This window comes from Etheostoma cragini, chromosome 7, assembly GCF_013103735.1.
Source record: "Etheostoma cragini isolate CJK2018 chromosome 7, CSU_Ecrag_1.0, whole genome shotgun sequence".
Taxonomy (NCBI): Eukaryota; Metazoa; Chordata; class Actinopteri; order Perciformes; family Percidae; genus Etheostoma; species Etheostoma cragini.
The window spans coordinates 20948600-20962987 of record NC_048413.1 but is presented as its reverse complement, the minus strand read 5'-3'; the positions used below and the strand labels follow the sequence as shown (position 1 = coordinate 20962987).

At 39.5% G+C, this 14388-nt stretch overlaps 1 protein-coding gene across 4 annotated transcripts in view; it reads right to left on the bottom strand.

Annotated features, from left to right (window-relative positions):
* Positions 1 to 14388, bottom strand: part of nphp4 (nephronophthisis 4) — a 143056-nt gene that overhangs the window by 43797 nt on the left and 84871 nt on the right. For all 4 annotated transcript variants that reach the window (XM_034875512.1, XM_034875515.1, XM_034875513.1 and 1 more), the window contains 3 exons: positions 9993 to 10150; positions 7396 to 7587; positions 3792 to 3973 (listed from right to left, as the gene is read on the bottom strand). In XM_034875512.1, coding sequence (XP_034731403.1) covers positions 3792 to 3973; positions 7396 to 7587; positions 9993 to 10150 — 532 coding nt within the window. The remainder of the gene's footprint in view (positions 1 to 3791; positions 3974 to 7395; positions 7588 to 9992; positions 10151 to 14388) is intronic.

The window sequence follows — 14388 nt, the reverse complement described above, 5'->3', positions numbered from 1 at the left end:
ATATATATATATATATATATATATATATATATATTGTATATAAACGTATATAAACAGGAAGAGAACACCTAACCAGCAGTCTGAAGCTAGCTCAAACTTCAGGGACTGTTTAAGCATTGAAGGCTAGAAAAGTTTCTACAGTAATTTTACACAGATTGAGATAGGCAACACGAGTGAATAAGGAGACACTACAGTTGAAAAACTAACAAAAGGAAAGGACAAACTTTGTCAAGGCCACATTGAATACTGAGAGCTCATCTCAACAGTCAAACATGGACTAGGTAGCAGACAGTGCAGCCTTGGGGTATGAAGACTCACAAACTACTGAAAAAATACAAAAATCTATCAACTCAATACCAAAAATTTTACAAAAGAGCCTGTTTTTGGGTCACACACCTTCACAATGACCTAGAGCAAAGCAACAGAAAGGCTTAATACGGAGGAGCTTAAACGTATTGACAATTTGCAGTTTGACATTGCAAAGTCAAAATCATTACCTTAGATCTAAATGCAGTGACTGGAATTGAGCCATTCATACACACAATTCCAAAATGTTGTGAGGAACAGTAACTTTACTTTTGTGAAGGTCCACATTGTAGCTACAACTATTGATTATTACTATAAAGGGAGAGTCCACCAGTTCCAAAATCTTAAGCTTTAAAAGCATACACCGCAAAAGCATAAAGTAGTGTACATTTTCCTGGCCACTTGGGGGTTCTGTCTTGAGGGCAAACTGCTAGGCACTGCCTAGATGGCGACGGCCAGAGCCACCGAGAGACGCCCGCCTTGAGTTTTCGTCTGGCTCGTTCGAAACCTGTGGATGACGTCACAGGATTATGTCCATATTTGATACAGTCTACGGTTTAAACAGTGTTGTATTTTGTCCCTGCAGTTTTGTCTGTTGTCTTTTCTGGTTTAAGTACAGTAAGGGGGAAAAAGTATTTGAACCCCTGCTGATTGTGTACATTTGCCCACTGACAAAGAAAGAATCAGTCTATAATTTTGAACAATGAGAGATATAATAACAACAAGTAAATCCAGGAAAATGCATATCAAAAATGTGATAAATTGATCTGCATTTTAATGAGGGAAATATGTATTTCACCCCTCTGCAAAACCTGACTTAGTACTTGGTGGCAAAACCCTTTTGCCACCAAAGGTTTCGAGGCTGACATTTGGCAACTCAAACCTTCAACTCCTGTCACAGATTTTCTATGGGATTAGGTCTGGATACTGGCTAGGCCACTCCAGGACCTTAAAGTGTTTCTTCTTGAGCCACTCCCTTGTTGCCTTGGCCGTATGTTTTGGGTTATTGTCATGCCGGAATACCCATCCACGACCCATTTTCAATGCCCTGGCTAAGGGAAGGAGTTTCTCACCCATACATGGCCCCGTCCATCGTCTCTCTGATGTGGTGAAGTTGTCCTGTCCCCTTAGCAGAAAAACACTCCCAACGCAGAATGTTTCCACCTCCATGTTTGATGCTGGGGATGCTGTTCTTGGGGTCATAGGCAGCATGGCTCCTCCTCCAAACATGGCAAGTTGAGTTGATGCCAAAGAGTTCCATTTTGGTCTTATCCTACTACAACACTTACACCCCGTTGTCCTCTGAATCATTCACAAATTCATTGGCAAACTTCAGACGGGAATGTATATGTGCTTTCTTAAGCAAGGGGACCTTGCGGGCGCTACAGGATTTCAGTCCTTCACGGCGTAGTGTGTTACCTATAGTTTTCTTGGTGACTATGGCCCCAGCTGCCTTGAGATCATTGACAAGATCCTCCCTTGTAGTACTGGGATGACTCCTCACTGTTCTCATGATCATTGCGACTCCACAAGGTGAGATTTTGCATGGACCCCCAGGCTGAGGGAGATTGACACTTCTTCTGTGTTTCTTCCATTTGCGATTAATCACACCAACTGTTGACTCTTGACAATTGTCTTGTAGCCCATTCCAGACTTGTGTAGGTCTACAATCTTGTCCCGTACTTCCTTGCAGAGCTCTTTGGTCTTGGCCATGGTGGAGAGTTTGGATTATGATTGATTACTTCTGTGGACAGGTGTCTTTTATACAGGTAACAAACTGAGATTAGGAGTCTACCTTTAAGAGTGTGCTCCTAATCTCAGCTCGTTATCTGTATAAAAGACACCCAGGAGCCAGAAATATTTCTAATTAAGAGGGGTTCAAATACATATTTCCCTCAGTAAAATGCAAATCAATTTATAACATTTCTGACATGCGTTTTTATGGATTTTCTTGCTGTTATTCTGTCTCTCACTGTTCATATAAATCTACCATTGAAATTATAGACATTTCTTTGTCAGTGGGCAAACATACAAAATAAGCAGGGCTTCAAATCTGTTTTTCCTTCACTGAAACTACATAGACAAGTGAAGCAAAATAAAGTTTACTTTCAGTTTTTTATTAATTCTCTTCTTCTTGACCGCTATCTCCCATTACTCTGGTTACATGACTGTTGTTCAAACATGCATTATAATAGACAAAATTCCCATCTCTCCTATAAAATCAGATACAGAGAATCTCCAATTGTTTCTTTGTAAAGGTTTGTTCAGCCTGTTTGGAATTTGATAGATTTAATCAAAGAAACTTAATTTGGAAGCAACATGAAGAAAACCGTAGTTTGTTTCCAAATGTTCACAAAGTGTTTCTCATATCTGCTTGTTATGACATTACAATTGAAGGACAATTACGAAACAATTACCTGGTTCAACACAGCAACAACAGAATGATGTGTACGAACAAATTCTTAAATGACAACCGTTGTGCTTAATCTTTCAAATAAGAGAGGGAAGCTTTGGTAGTTCAGTGGTTATGAGTAAATAAGTGGAAGGGCCCGCAGCCTTAGAATACATAGAAGGATATGTCTGAATGTAGGCATTGTGGTGCACAGTGTATGATATTGACCAAGACAGACACAGGGACAGACAGAGAAATATTGACTGAGTTAGACTGGAGTGTGTGTGTGTGTGTGTGTGTGTGCGTGTGTGCGTGTGTGTGTGTGTGTGTTGGGGGGGGGGGGTTTCAGGATTGTTTGTGTGCTCAATATCACGCTCCGTCAAAAGCTGTAATATCTCTTCCATTTCATTAGTTGCTACATGAATAGACTTGACATCAATCAGCGCCCGCTCGGCTGATTGAAAGAGAAGTGCCTCGGCATCAGAGAACATCACGGAGCATCATGGAACAAGCTTGCAATTTGTAGGCCCGATTGTGCAGTGCTCATCTGGAGAGCGGGAAAATAAACCACATCCCTGCTTATGTGCAGAATCTGTAATAATGGCAGAGTTGTACAAGTGTTTCCAAAGCATACACTGCAGTTTTATAGAGATGAATGCATTCTCCCACATTCCTTCATGGTCATGAATGCACCAGACAGCATGGAGTTGTCGATTCTCGTTTTCAAACGTATTTCAATTCATTGATAAAATAACTTAGCATGTTTTTCACCGTGATAGATTAGTTATCCCAAACAAGTTTCAAGTTCATGCAGTTTCATACCATGGTAATATGAATGGAAGCCAATGGCTGTCGGCATGGTAAGAAAAACCCTGCTTTTACCAAATAACTGCAGTTATGCAGTGTTGTGACTTAATTACACAAGTTTCCTTTAAGATGTTGAAAGTGTATCCAAACTGTTGGAAGTACAGAGTACCAGGCTGGTTTAATTCCCCATATCGTAAATGTGTCATGGGGAGATGAACAGGGTGAGTCTCCATTTCAGTGAGGAAATGAGCAGTATTATTTTTTTTTGGGAGAGGTGGATCCTTACCAGAGTTGACAGTGCCGTCTTTGTTGATGGAGGCCAGAACACAGGGAACGCTAGTTTTCAGTTGAACCTTGTCACTGGTCAGTAGTTTGAGCTGCTGCGATGTGACTGGTGGAAAGCGATAGAACTGGAAGGTGAAGTAGATGTTGTCAGGCCAATCAGGACCAACACCCGCCGTTGGTATTCTGGCAAATGACAGAGGTTGATGAAAATAATAATCACTCAATGTGCAATATTTAAAAATAACACGCCAATGCTGCATGGAAATAGAAGTCCAAGTGATTGATTTAGTACCTTGAATATTATCAATTTAACACTGCTGATTGAAACTGTGATGTTTTTATTACAAAATCTATGCGGGGAGTAGAATGATGTGCATATCCAAAAATTAATGGTTGAAAAGGTCATTAAAAACCCGGAAGAGTAAATCACATTTCGGCTAATGATTTACCGGGGACAATTCCAGGAAAGAAAAAAAATCAAATATGCACACCGTCCTACCATAGCCAGTAATTCAGCTTTACAACTACTTAAAAGTAAAAACCCAGAACTTAGGTGGTAAATCACACATTAAAAGTGCCTATAAATTGGACTGCTGATTGAGTAGGTACAAACTCAGCTCAACACCTTTGATTCATTACACAGTAAGTGGATAGCTTGGCTCCTTCTTAAAACTAAAGGCAGCATGAAAAGTAGTTATTAGATCTATGAAGGACAGGACGTCTTGTCTGTTTGAGTCAAAAAATGTGGTTGGATTATTTCAACACAAATGAAACCTTTCGGTTTGGTATGACTCCTTCTGGTGATGTGTACTCCTCTTCACACAAACACCACCCTCTGAGTGTGATTTTTCTCACACACACACACACACACACACACACTAAACTGCTGACGGCAAACACAAAGTCCCGGTGAGCCTGCAAGCACTTGATTTAGCACCAGCATATTAAATAAGTTTCAGGATGACCTTTTTTCTGTTTCCGTCTGATGAACAGATTAGCAATGAGTCATTGGGTATTCAATAATGTGGAGAAACGAATAGGCATTTGAAAACAAGCATGGAGTGCTGGGAGCCCCCCCACAACCATGGACAGGCCTTCAGAGCCTGATGTTTCAAAGTGAAATCTAATAAGAGCGGTGTGTGACCTCCCAGTCAATCCCTTACTCGGATATTCCAGTGTTAAAGATGTCGCCGTGCTCCATCTTGACAAAAGAGCCAGCATTAATATTCATTCTGTAAACAAACAATATTAATAATTATGGCACTCGGGTAAGAGCTAGAAATTACACTGACTATCCACAGGCACCCTGCTAGCCCAAGTGCTACTGCTGCCGCTGCCTTAATTTCCGCCTGCTTTTCCTGTTTGTCATAATTATGAGGTAATCCTCAACCCACTCTACAGCAAGCCAAAGAAATACGCAATGTATGTTCAAGTATGTGGTTTCAGGTTGAACTTTAGATTGCCTTCAGGTGACCTTGGAAAAAAAAAATAATAATCTTTCATACCTTCAGAACACAGACATTAAAATAAAATTAAAAAATCCATACTTTCTGATATTAAAATATGTGCTTTGTTTCACTGTATTCAACTGGTAATATGATAGTGTTTCAACTTACCCACAGGCTTTACATATTTACTGTTGTAATCTTACAATATAACTAGGTTTTTTACTCCCCAACTTCCTTCCAACTCGCAGGCAGAAAGGAAGAGATTTAATTGGCAGCCTGTATGGAATAGACAGGACAGGGATGCTGTGCTGAGGGAAAGCTGGAGGTAGGAAGCATGTCATAACTGACGTCTCTGCTCAATTCGGTGGGGAAAAAAAGGTTTGTTTTGTGTATGATGTGTGCTTAAACAACTACTGTATGGTAGGTTAAAGTGAAACTAGGAGGTCAGTCTGTAAACCCTGATGGAATTTTACATCAGACTGTTTAGGTAATCATGTATCTGTTTGTCTCCAAATCTCCTCTAAGTAAGTCCGGCTTACCTTGGGGTTTGTCTACAACCTGTCTGATTGTCTTTCCTCCATCTGACTTATTTTTAGCAATGTCCCCCAAACGATAATTATAGTTCTGTTTTTCTACCATGCATTGATTCATTTATATATTTTTGGTTTAGTCCTATGTGGCAGCAATTTAAGCAGTAGGAACACACACACTCTAGTGCATCTTATTTAAGTACAGCAACATACATCCCCATTAACTGAACAAGAAAACATTTCGATGTTACAAGTGAAAAAAACAAAAAAACAAGGAATTTCACCTTGGGTTCTGAGAATTTTCAAAGACTAAGAAAACTCACTTAAAGATCAACACATTAATCGACAAAACTTTAAAAAAAGAAAATAGTCCCAGCCGCAGTAATATTTCAAATGTCCTCTACACTTTAAAAACACAAAGCTTGTTGTTACTGCTTGTCTCTTTCCTGCCACTTTTTCTTCCTCAATCACATATCTCTTCTTTGCTGCACTTAAGGATGGCTGGTAGTCAAATTCCACTGACATCATCACATAGCATCATGTCATTTAACAACACACATTGACACATACACCCACCATACAGACAGAATACCTAGTCACAGAGTGGTCGACACATATTGATCTAGGGATCCTGGCTACCCTTCCAACAAAAAACCGTCAGAGCTACCAGATTATATTTGTCATTAAAAGCTGAATTAAAACAACCGCACCTGTGTTACACACGTGATCATGGAATCATGTGAAATATCAAATAAAAATTGAAATTAGCCTTGTGAGTTTGCTATAATTCCCGGTCTCTAAAGTTTGGTAACCTGATGCGCCAGATGGTTTGTTAACACAGAACCATCTGAGTAACCATCATCGGAAACTGTTTGGGAAAGCAGGCATTTTCAAAAAATGCCCGCAGGTGATTGGATGAACCATCTGTCTATCACGTCTGCCATTGTTGTTTTGAACGAACAGTTGCAGCCGTCACACACCTAAACCACGGCTGTAGTTGCCTCACAGGACGCTGATTATTGTGGTAAACCGCTAACTCAGACACAAACACACTGTGCTGAAGCAGGATAAAATGGATTTTCCTGTTATACATGATCCTGCCATTCCACGTGATCTTGCCAGAATCCATCTGGCGTGCAAGATAAAAAGTGTTGAGCACCCTGACAGGAAATGTATTTTCTTTATATTGCAATCGTACATCTCCGTTCTGTGTATGTGTATGTGTTTGGAATATGTGTACAGTATGATTGGCATAACATTATTTGTTTGGGCTGTAGTTCAAAACAAAAGGAGAAATCTCAAGAGAGGAGTGGTGTTGTCATGCATTAAGTATGTACAGTATCTATTGCAGTATCTTTTCTTGTACACGGTTAAATGGCCAGTGGCTCAGTGTACAGTAAGATGCAACAGCAATGGTTCTGACATTTCTGGAAAACTAAATCATTATATTTACAGTAATATTTAAGGATTAATCACACATAATCTATCATAGCATACAGGCCAAATATATACTGATCTCTATGACAACAGCAAATACATTGTGAATACAGTGCAGTACATAAGCTGCTACTATCAGTGAATGGGGACACTGCAGGCTCAGGTGACCCAGCAGCACTGCAAGTCTCACCTGGTAAACGCCAGAAACTGGAACACCAGCAGGTTGCCCTGTAGTGGGTCAATTTCCTCACGTTGAGGGTCAAAGGGCACGGGCTCTGTGGGGTCCAGGACTTCAGCCACCTGCCCACTACAGTCCGTGATGTCGGGGAAGCCCGCGGAGTAAAGGTGAGCCAGAGAGCTCCTGGAGCTGACTGAGTAGGAACTATAGGAGAAAGATTCAATTAGAGGACAGTTCCAACATCATGAGGACACATCAATCACTCGCCAAGTTGAAAAGACTTCAGCAAATGCGGCTCCTGATGCACTACGGGCAGCAGGAAGTAATTTAGCCTGTGATGCCTCACTTGCGTGATTTGTGGGTGTAAATGAGCCAGACTTTTTCTGTGCCCTTTTATCATTTCAAACCCAGTTTATCTTGGATCTGTTCCATTGTGACTCAAGACGTTTACCTTTTTTTTCTTGAAGCTAAATTTCAATACCCAAATTAACAAAAATGCAGTGAAACAATGATCAGGAAGCATGAGGATGTCAGCAATATCCGTCACAAAGCGGCCCCACAAGGACGCTTACAGGGAAAGGAGAATGGGTTGCAAAGCGTTCCCTCAGGATTTTCAAACATAATTGGCAGTTATCTCTAATCATAGTGGCCACCTGTTTTCCTGCAACTATGGTAACATTCATAACTTAGACTTTCAACGCTGACACCAAACACTCTGGGTGATAAACACAGTGCACAGATGGCTGGCTAAAGTGCAACCACAGGAATATGAATGATAATGTTATCATAACAGTAATGTGTCCAGTTGGTAAACAGGCAAGCCCACAGCTTCACCTTTCTAAAAGAATGAGGTCTTGATCAAACTAATTAGGGTAACTACAGTGATAAAGGCAGTCGATTGGCTTTCCCTCTGCAGCTGTGTCAATTTCATGCCTTCAAAGTTATATCCTAATTTAGCCCAAGTGGATTAATATTAAAGCCATTGTTTTTATTTCAAAGGGGGTTCAGTCAGATATGCATGGCAACTTCAATTCAATTTCTTTTAACTTGGTTGTTCTTCTCAAAGAAGTGGGTCATTCCACACCCAAAACAGTCAAAAAGATGTTTTGGCTCCGAGTGAAGAGGCAGCGCTGTTTCAGATCACTGAACCGAACAGCATCAAGTCTGGATCCAAACTCTGGGATTGTAAAAACTGGTTTGATGCCAACTGCTTATTTACAGACTCTCTGTGCTAATGCAATGCCTTGTTTCTGAGTTACTGTGCCCATTATTTGCAGGGTGTACTTTCTCATTTGTTGTTCAACCACAACAGACCTGGCTGCTACACCGCTGCCCTCAAGATATCCCCTCCGATCTTCATTACAGCATATATGTGTTGCAATGTACACTGTGAGCTCATTGCATTCTGTATCACAAAATCAAGTCAAAACCTCTTCATTACCGCTAGATTTAATAATGCATTTTCACATAAACAAACAGGGCTGAGACAATTACCAAAAGTGGGATGTAAAGGTTGACAAAACGATTTCTTTAAATTGGCTGAATTCTCCAGCTTACTGACAACACCGCTATGCTACCCCGTGAACACATGCTGCCAATTAGTGAGCTAATCAATATCCCTCTGTAAATAGCAAGACAGTGAACGATTGTGGTAATGAAGGACTGTACTAGCGTTCACTCAGATACCAGGTCAGATAAAACAGGAGCATGGTAAAAGGATGTTTAAAGTGGCTTCATTCAATAATGTCTCCTATCAAACATAAGTATCACTCAATCCCCTCCCGGGGTGCAATGGAAAGTTTAGCCACAGCAGAAAATGCAGTGAGGTGCTAATCACAAAAAATAGGGGAACATGGAAAGAATGTGTTGCAAACTTGAGTTGTATTAATCTTGGAAAGCCAGGTGGCCATATCATACTTGTTCATATATCTGGAAGAAACTGGAACCTCCTTTTTACACTAAAGTACTGATCATCATTTCAATTCAACTCAATTCCACTTGAATGGATTTTCAAGGCTACACATCATAAGCATCTATCATTACACTAGGCAGCTTACCGTTTCACAAATAACAGCTGGCCTCTTTATTGCAATTCATATCATACAGCTGATGCCAACACCAACATAAAGTGATATTTTGCTCACATTCCATACAGGATAAGGATTGGCTTTGGGAGTCAGAGAGCACAATGATAACTAGCCTTAACTTGGTTAATGATTATTCAGAGGCAAAGAGGAAAACATGAAAAATGATGCCTCATGTTTAAGGAAATAATGGTCAGCATGTTGTACAAAGGATATCCTATTTTACTCTTGGAGTAAAAGCCATTTACAAATGATGTATTATAGCATAATATGATTAAACAAAAGCTTTGGCTTATTCCTTCGACCATTCTATTTGTTTTACTTATCAACTCTTACCACGCATTTATAACTTTATGTTAAAATTACATGATATGTTTTGGTTTCAGACATTTTAAGATACTTTGGGATTTTCAACTGGCTTTTTCACCTAATTGTATTTGTACATTAGAGCTTCAAGAAAACCCCTTGACCCCCTGACTTTCTATAACAGATCATTGACTGACGTAAACAATGGAGGGGGCTCACCTAGGCACATTCATCCCCAGAGTGATGACAGGGGCATGGACAGGGGTAAAGGGCAGCTCCTGAAGCTGGTCTCCTTCGTCCTGAGCTGAAGCTGACATATCCCCTTTCTGCTGAAGGTCTATCTCCAGGTGGGCAATGTTGCTGACACCTGAGTAGGCCTGTAACAAAGTGGGATGATACAGATACAGGAAAATAATAAAGAAACTTTGAACACTACTTGTTGTACGGTCTATAGCTAAAATATTTAGGAGGCAAGGAAAGCTCAAGAGTGTCTGCAGTTCAGGCTAATATTTCCACTAATGAGATGCACACAGTGCAACAACATGAAACAACTGCACTGTAGTACAGTTGTGGGCAGAAAGGCTTCAAATCCCAAAAAAGGACTTCACTAATTGGCAGCTGGATGCATGGAAATTACATGGATAATAAAACTGTGTCATGGGGGCTTAGAACAAAGCAACACGACAGTGAGAGAGAAAGCTAGTGGTGGAGTTGTCAGAATTGATTCTGGAAATTGACTAATATTCTGACTGAGTCAACCCTACGCTTACAGTTGCATAACAGTTCTTCAATACACAGTAGGACTCCGTACTAGTACGTTTGTTCTACATTTACTCAGTCCTTGTAAATGCCTGCATGGATTCTGAGTGCCCATCTGTAAGTCACAAGGCATAAACAGCCCTGGCCGTCAACGTACTGTACAAATCTAAATCGACATGTTCTGTAGCCAAAGATGAAAAGGATGACGTGCACATCTCAGAAACTGTGCTCTGCTATTCTTATTTCGCAGTGAGGTGCGTGGAAAACAAGGACTTGTCTGAGGCAGAAGGTGTGACTTTGTCTTATCAATCACTCCTTACAAGCTGCAGAGCCAATTAGAAATTCATTAATTAAAGTAGGTTGTTTTTTAAATTTGTAAATTTTCTCTTAGATGTAACTCTCTGCTTTGTTTCTTTTGTGTCGAACTGTTTTATTGCTCCCGTTCTATAACAATGGATTTTACTTGCTTTTGTGTCCCTTGTTTTCTGCACAAGACCTCTATAACGTACCCGGTTGTTAAAAATGCTCTATAATTAAACTGGACAGACTACGTCACAGAGAGAAAGTGCTAAGATGTGCCAATGCAACTCTTCAAGCCATCGAAGGGCCAAATGTTGGGGATAGATTGTGAAGAGATGATTCAGATGTCCTTTTCCTATCTCTGCTATTTATTTTTGCAAAGGCACGGTTGCTGCATCAGGGACTTAGCACCATTCAGAACAGTTGTGATTTGTTTAAAGAAATACAAAAAAATATTATTTCCCCCCCCCAAATCCCAGAATAGGTAAGTGGTGTAGCCAGACCATACTTCAGCACTGACACAGCGCTTTGGAGAGGTCTAACAATGCAAGACTATAGAAGACATTGTTAAAAAAGTGTATTTGCTGGGAACTATTTCCAGCCATGGATTAACACACATTTCCTGCACTAGTTAGTATTTATGGCAGCAGGACTGTGTAGTGCAGCAGGGGAGGACTTGCACACAGAGAACAAAAAAAAAGAGGTTCAGACTGGGGTCTGTGTTCCAAATGTTTGATCCATTACAGGGTGGTACAGACAGTGAACAAATGTGAAAAAATGTGAAAATGTTTGAGTCCATGTTGGACTTTCTTCATTGCCAGCAGGACAGTGTAAACTGGATTGACTAAAAATAGGAAAATGTCACCCAGGGCAACAGTGTGGTTCATTGATGTGTTTTAATAGTTTTTGGATAACATCGGGGCATTATGGCACGCAGGAATAAAATATATCAGGCCTTGGACACTTACAACAACCCATAATGGAAAGTGTTGACTTACGTTTTTGTTGTGCAACAATGACATAATTTCTGTGCAATATTTTTGTCCCTTTCTGCTATGAGAATGTACTCAACTGTGGTAATTTTTAAACAAATTAAAGTGCCATTGACAGTCAATTTCCCATTTTTATTTAAGGTAAAAGCAAACAGCAATAAATCGGTAACATCATTGTGATGAGTTAAATGCAAACAACATATTGTTTATGTTTAGACTTTGAGCCAGCCTTACATTTAATCAGGAATCAGTTACTGACATTCTTTTGTTTTGCCTGTTATCCATTTTTGCTTCTTTCTCTTTCACAATATCAGCTATGTAGGAAATGAAAAAGAAATGGTAATGCCTGTGGTTGAATTCAACATTTCTAAATGTTCCCCTCTTCTTGTCATTGACAGACATGCAGCTAGAGGGGTATTAGCGCAGATAATTAGCTAAGGAGTGCTAATGGTGTTATTTTTTCAAGTGTTTTTTCTGCTCTTTGATACATGTGCAGGGTTCAGATTGGCCTATCAGAGGATATGCATGGCTGTTCATTATTGGGCTTTTCATCAAACATGCTGGTAGTAACCTCAACCAAAGACATGCTGCAACATGCACATTCATGTTCCCCTCTAATCAAACAGCCTGCAGTAAAATAACCTTAGTGAATGCAAAGGCATGGTCAAGAACCCTTAGCATGTTTAAAATGCTCAAAGTAATGGCTTTATACTTTATATGAACATGCTGCCATCAAGTCTACGCTGTGGTTGACGTATGAGCGGCTGCTTTTTATAGGCAGGTGCGTTGAGGTTATAGTCAAGGACAACTGGGGGTTTAAACAATAAATGCAGCTGATTTAATGACGCAATATATGCACAAAGAATGTATTGTACCTGAAAAGCGATGGCAGCCAGGGGATGAGTGATTTAACGCTTTAACCACGGCTTTTATGTTGACAGTGTTTAAACAAAGCATTGTACAGTATCAGCTGCACAGTTTGAGACAACTAACCACAATCAAGCAACTGGCAACTTACATTAAGAGAAATAAAATGAAACTACATTTTTTAAACCGTATCAGGATGTGACCCTTAAAGAAATAGAAAAAAGAAATACCGCATTAATTTTTTTCTGATAAAACCTTAAATTTGTAAGCAATGAAACACACCCATCCTCTATTCAATACAATGTGCAGCTACAGCTTTACCTAGTCTGGCATGACCCGTAGCTTTTGGTAGCTAATATTAGCAAACTTAAGATAAAAATGACTTTGAAACTGATATTACTGAATCAGACTCGCCCCTACTTGTGCTGCTGTTACACTATGTTTTAGCTTTTTACCATTATGCTATTTCCACTTGTGACAACACTGGCAGCTGTTTAGCAAATGTTGTATAAGCTCACTTTAATAACTAATAGACTCCAGATTAATTCCCTGAGCTCTAAGTATACCTGTATAGTATTTAGATTTCCCGAAAGGCTGAGCAAAAGTACAGTAATGTATTTCAGTAATTTACCGCGAAGTAGATAAATTATCCCAAAATATGTCATCTTCTAGTGAACAAGCTGTTCATGGCTGATAGACAGATACATTATTGCTTAGGCAAATTGGTCCATAGTATTACACCCTCTCACCAAATGTTAGGAATAAAAAGTTTTTTTTATATAAAAGGTTCAAGCTGATGACTGAAAACATTATTTTTCCCAAATTAAAATAACAATCAACAAATGTGAAGGGTAAGGACATTAGTTAATGTTGATTCAGTTTTTCAGATTTAAAACTTCTCTAACTCTGATAGCTGGAAGTCAACCTGTACTGTGTGTACGTGTTAAATTGAGGAAATACCAAAACTGATATGGCAGTGATTTGGAAAATATTGGATGTTATTTCTGTTGTACCTGTATCATATTGTATTCTATAATAGAACTGCTTGAAATGTAACCAAAAATCTTAAAATACAGGGTGTTCTAAACTTGTAACTACCAGTGTATTTATACAGGAGAGAGATACGTTGTTCTAACAGTTTTTCCACAACACAACCTAGTCAGTCTTTCAAAACCAAATTGAATTGTGTCTTTTTGAGCTATTTGTGAGTATGATTATATTGTTATCTCCAATAAGCCTGATCCACAGTTCCTGGATTATTCCTGCAATATGATTCATAGCTTAAGCTATATGGATTTTGAGCATAAAATATGGCGGATACCCATTAAAGCTACTGCTGTCTAGATTGAATATGAGCTAAGTCTTTCTTAGCTGTGCTGAGGCGTAAAAGCAGGTGGACGGGCCAGGACAGCTCTGAAAAAGCCTCACAATGGACTGTAATAATAAATGGGAAGGAAGAAAACTTAATACAGAAGAAATGAATAAAGAAATGAGACAATGAATTAATAATTAAAACACAAGTAATGAAAGGGTTAATGCCCAACTAAGTATCTATAATCAAGAATTAATCGACGACTGGGAGGCCAGAACCGTCTAACGCAAAGTGGTCCGCCGTACCTCTCCAGGCATCAACCCTTACATACATTACATTACATTACATTACATTACATTACATTACATACATTAAGATAAACCAA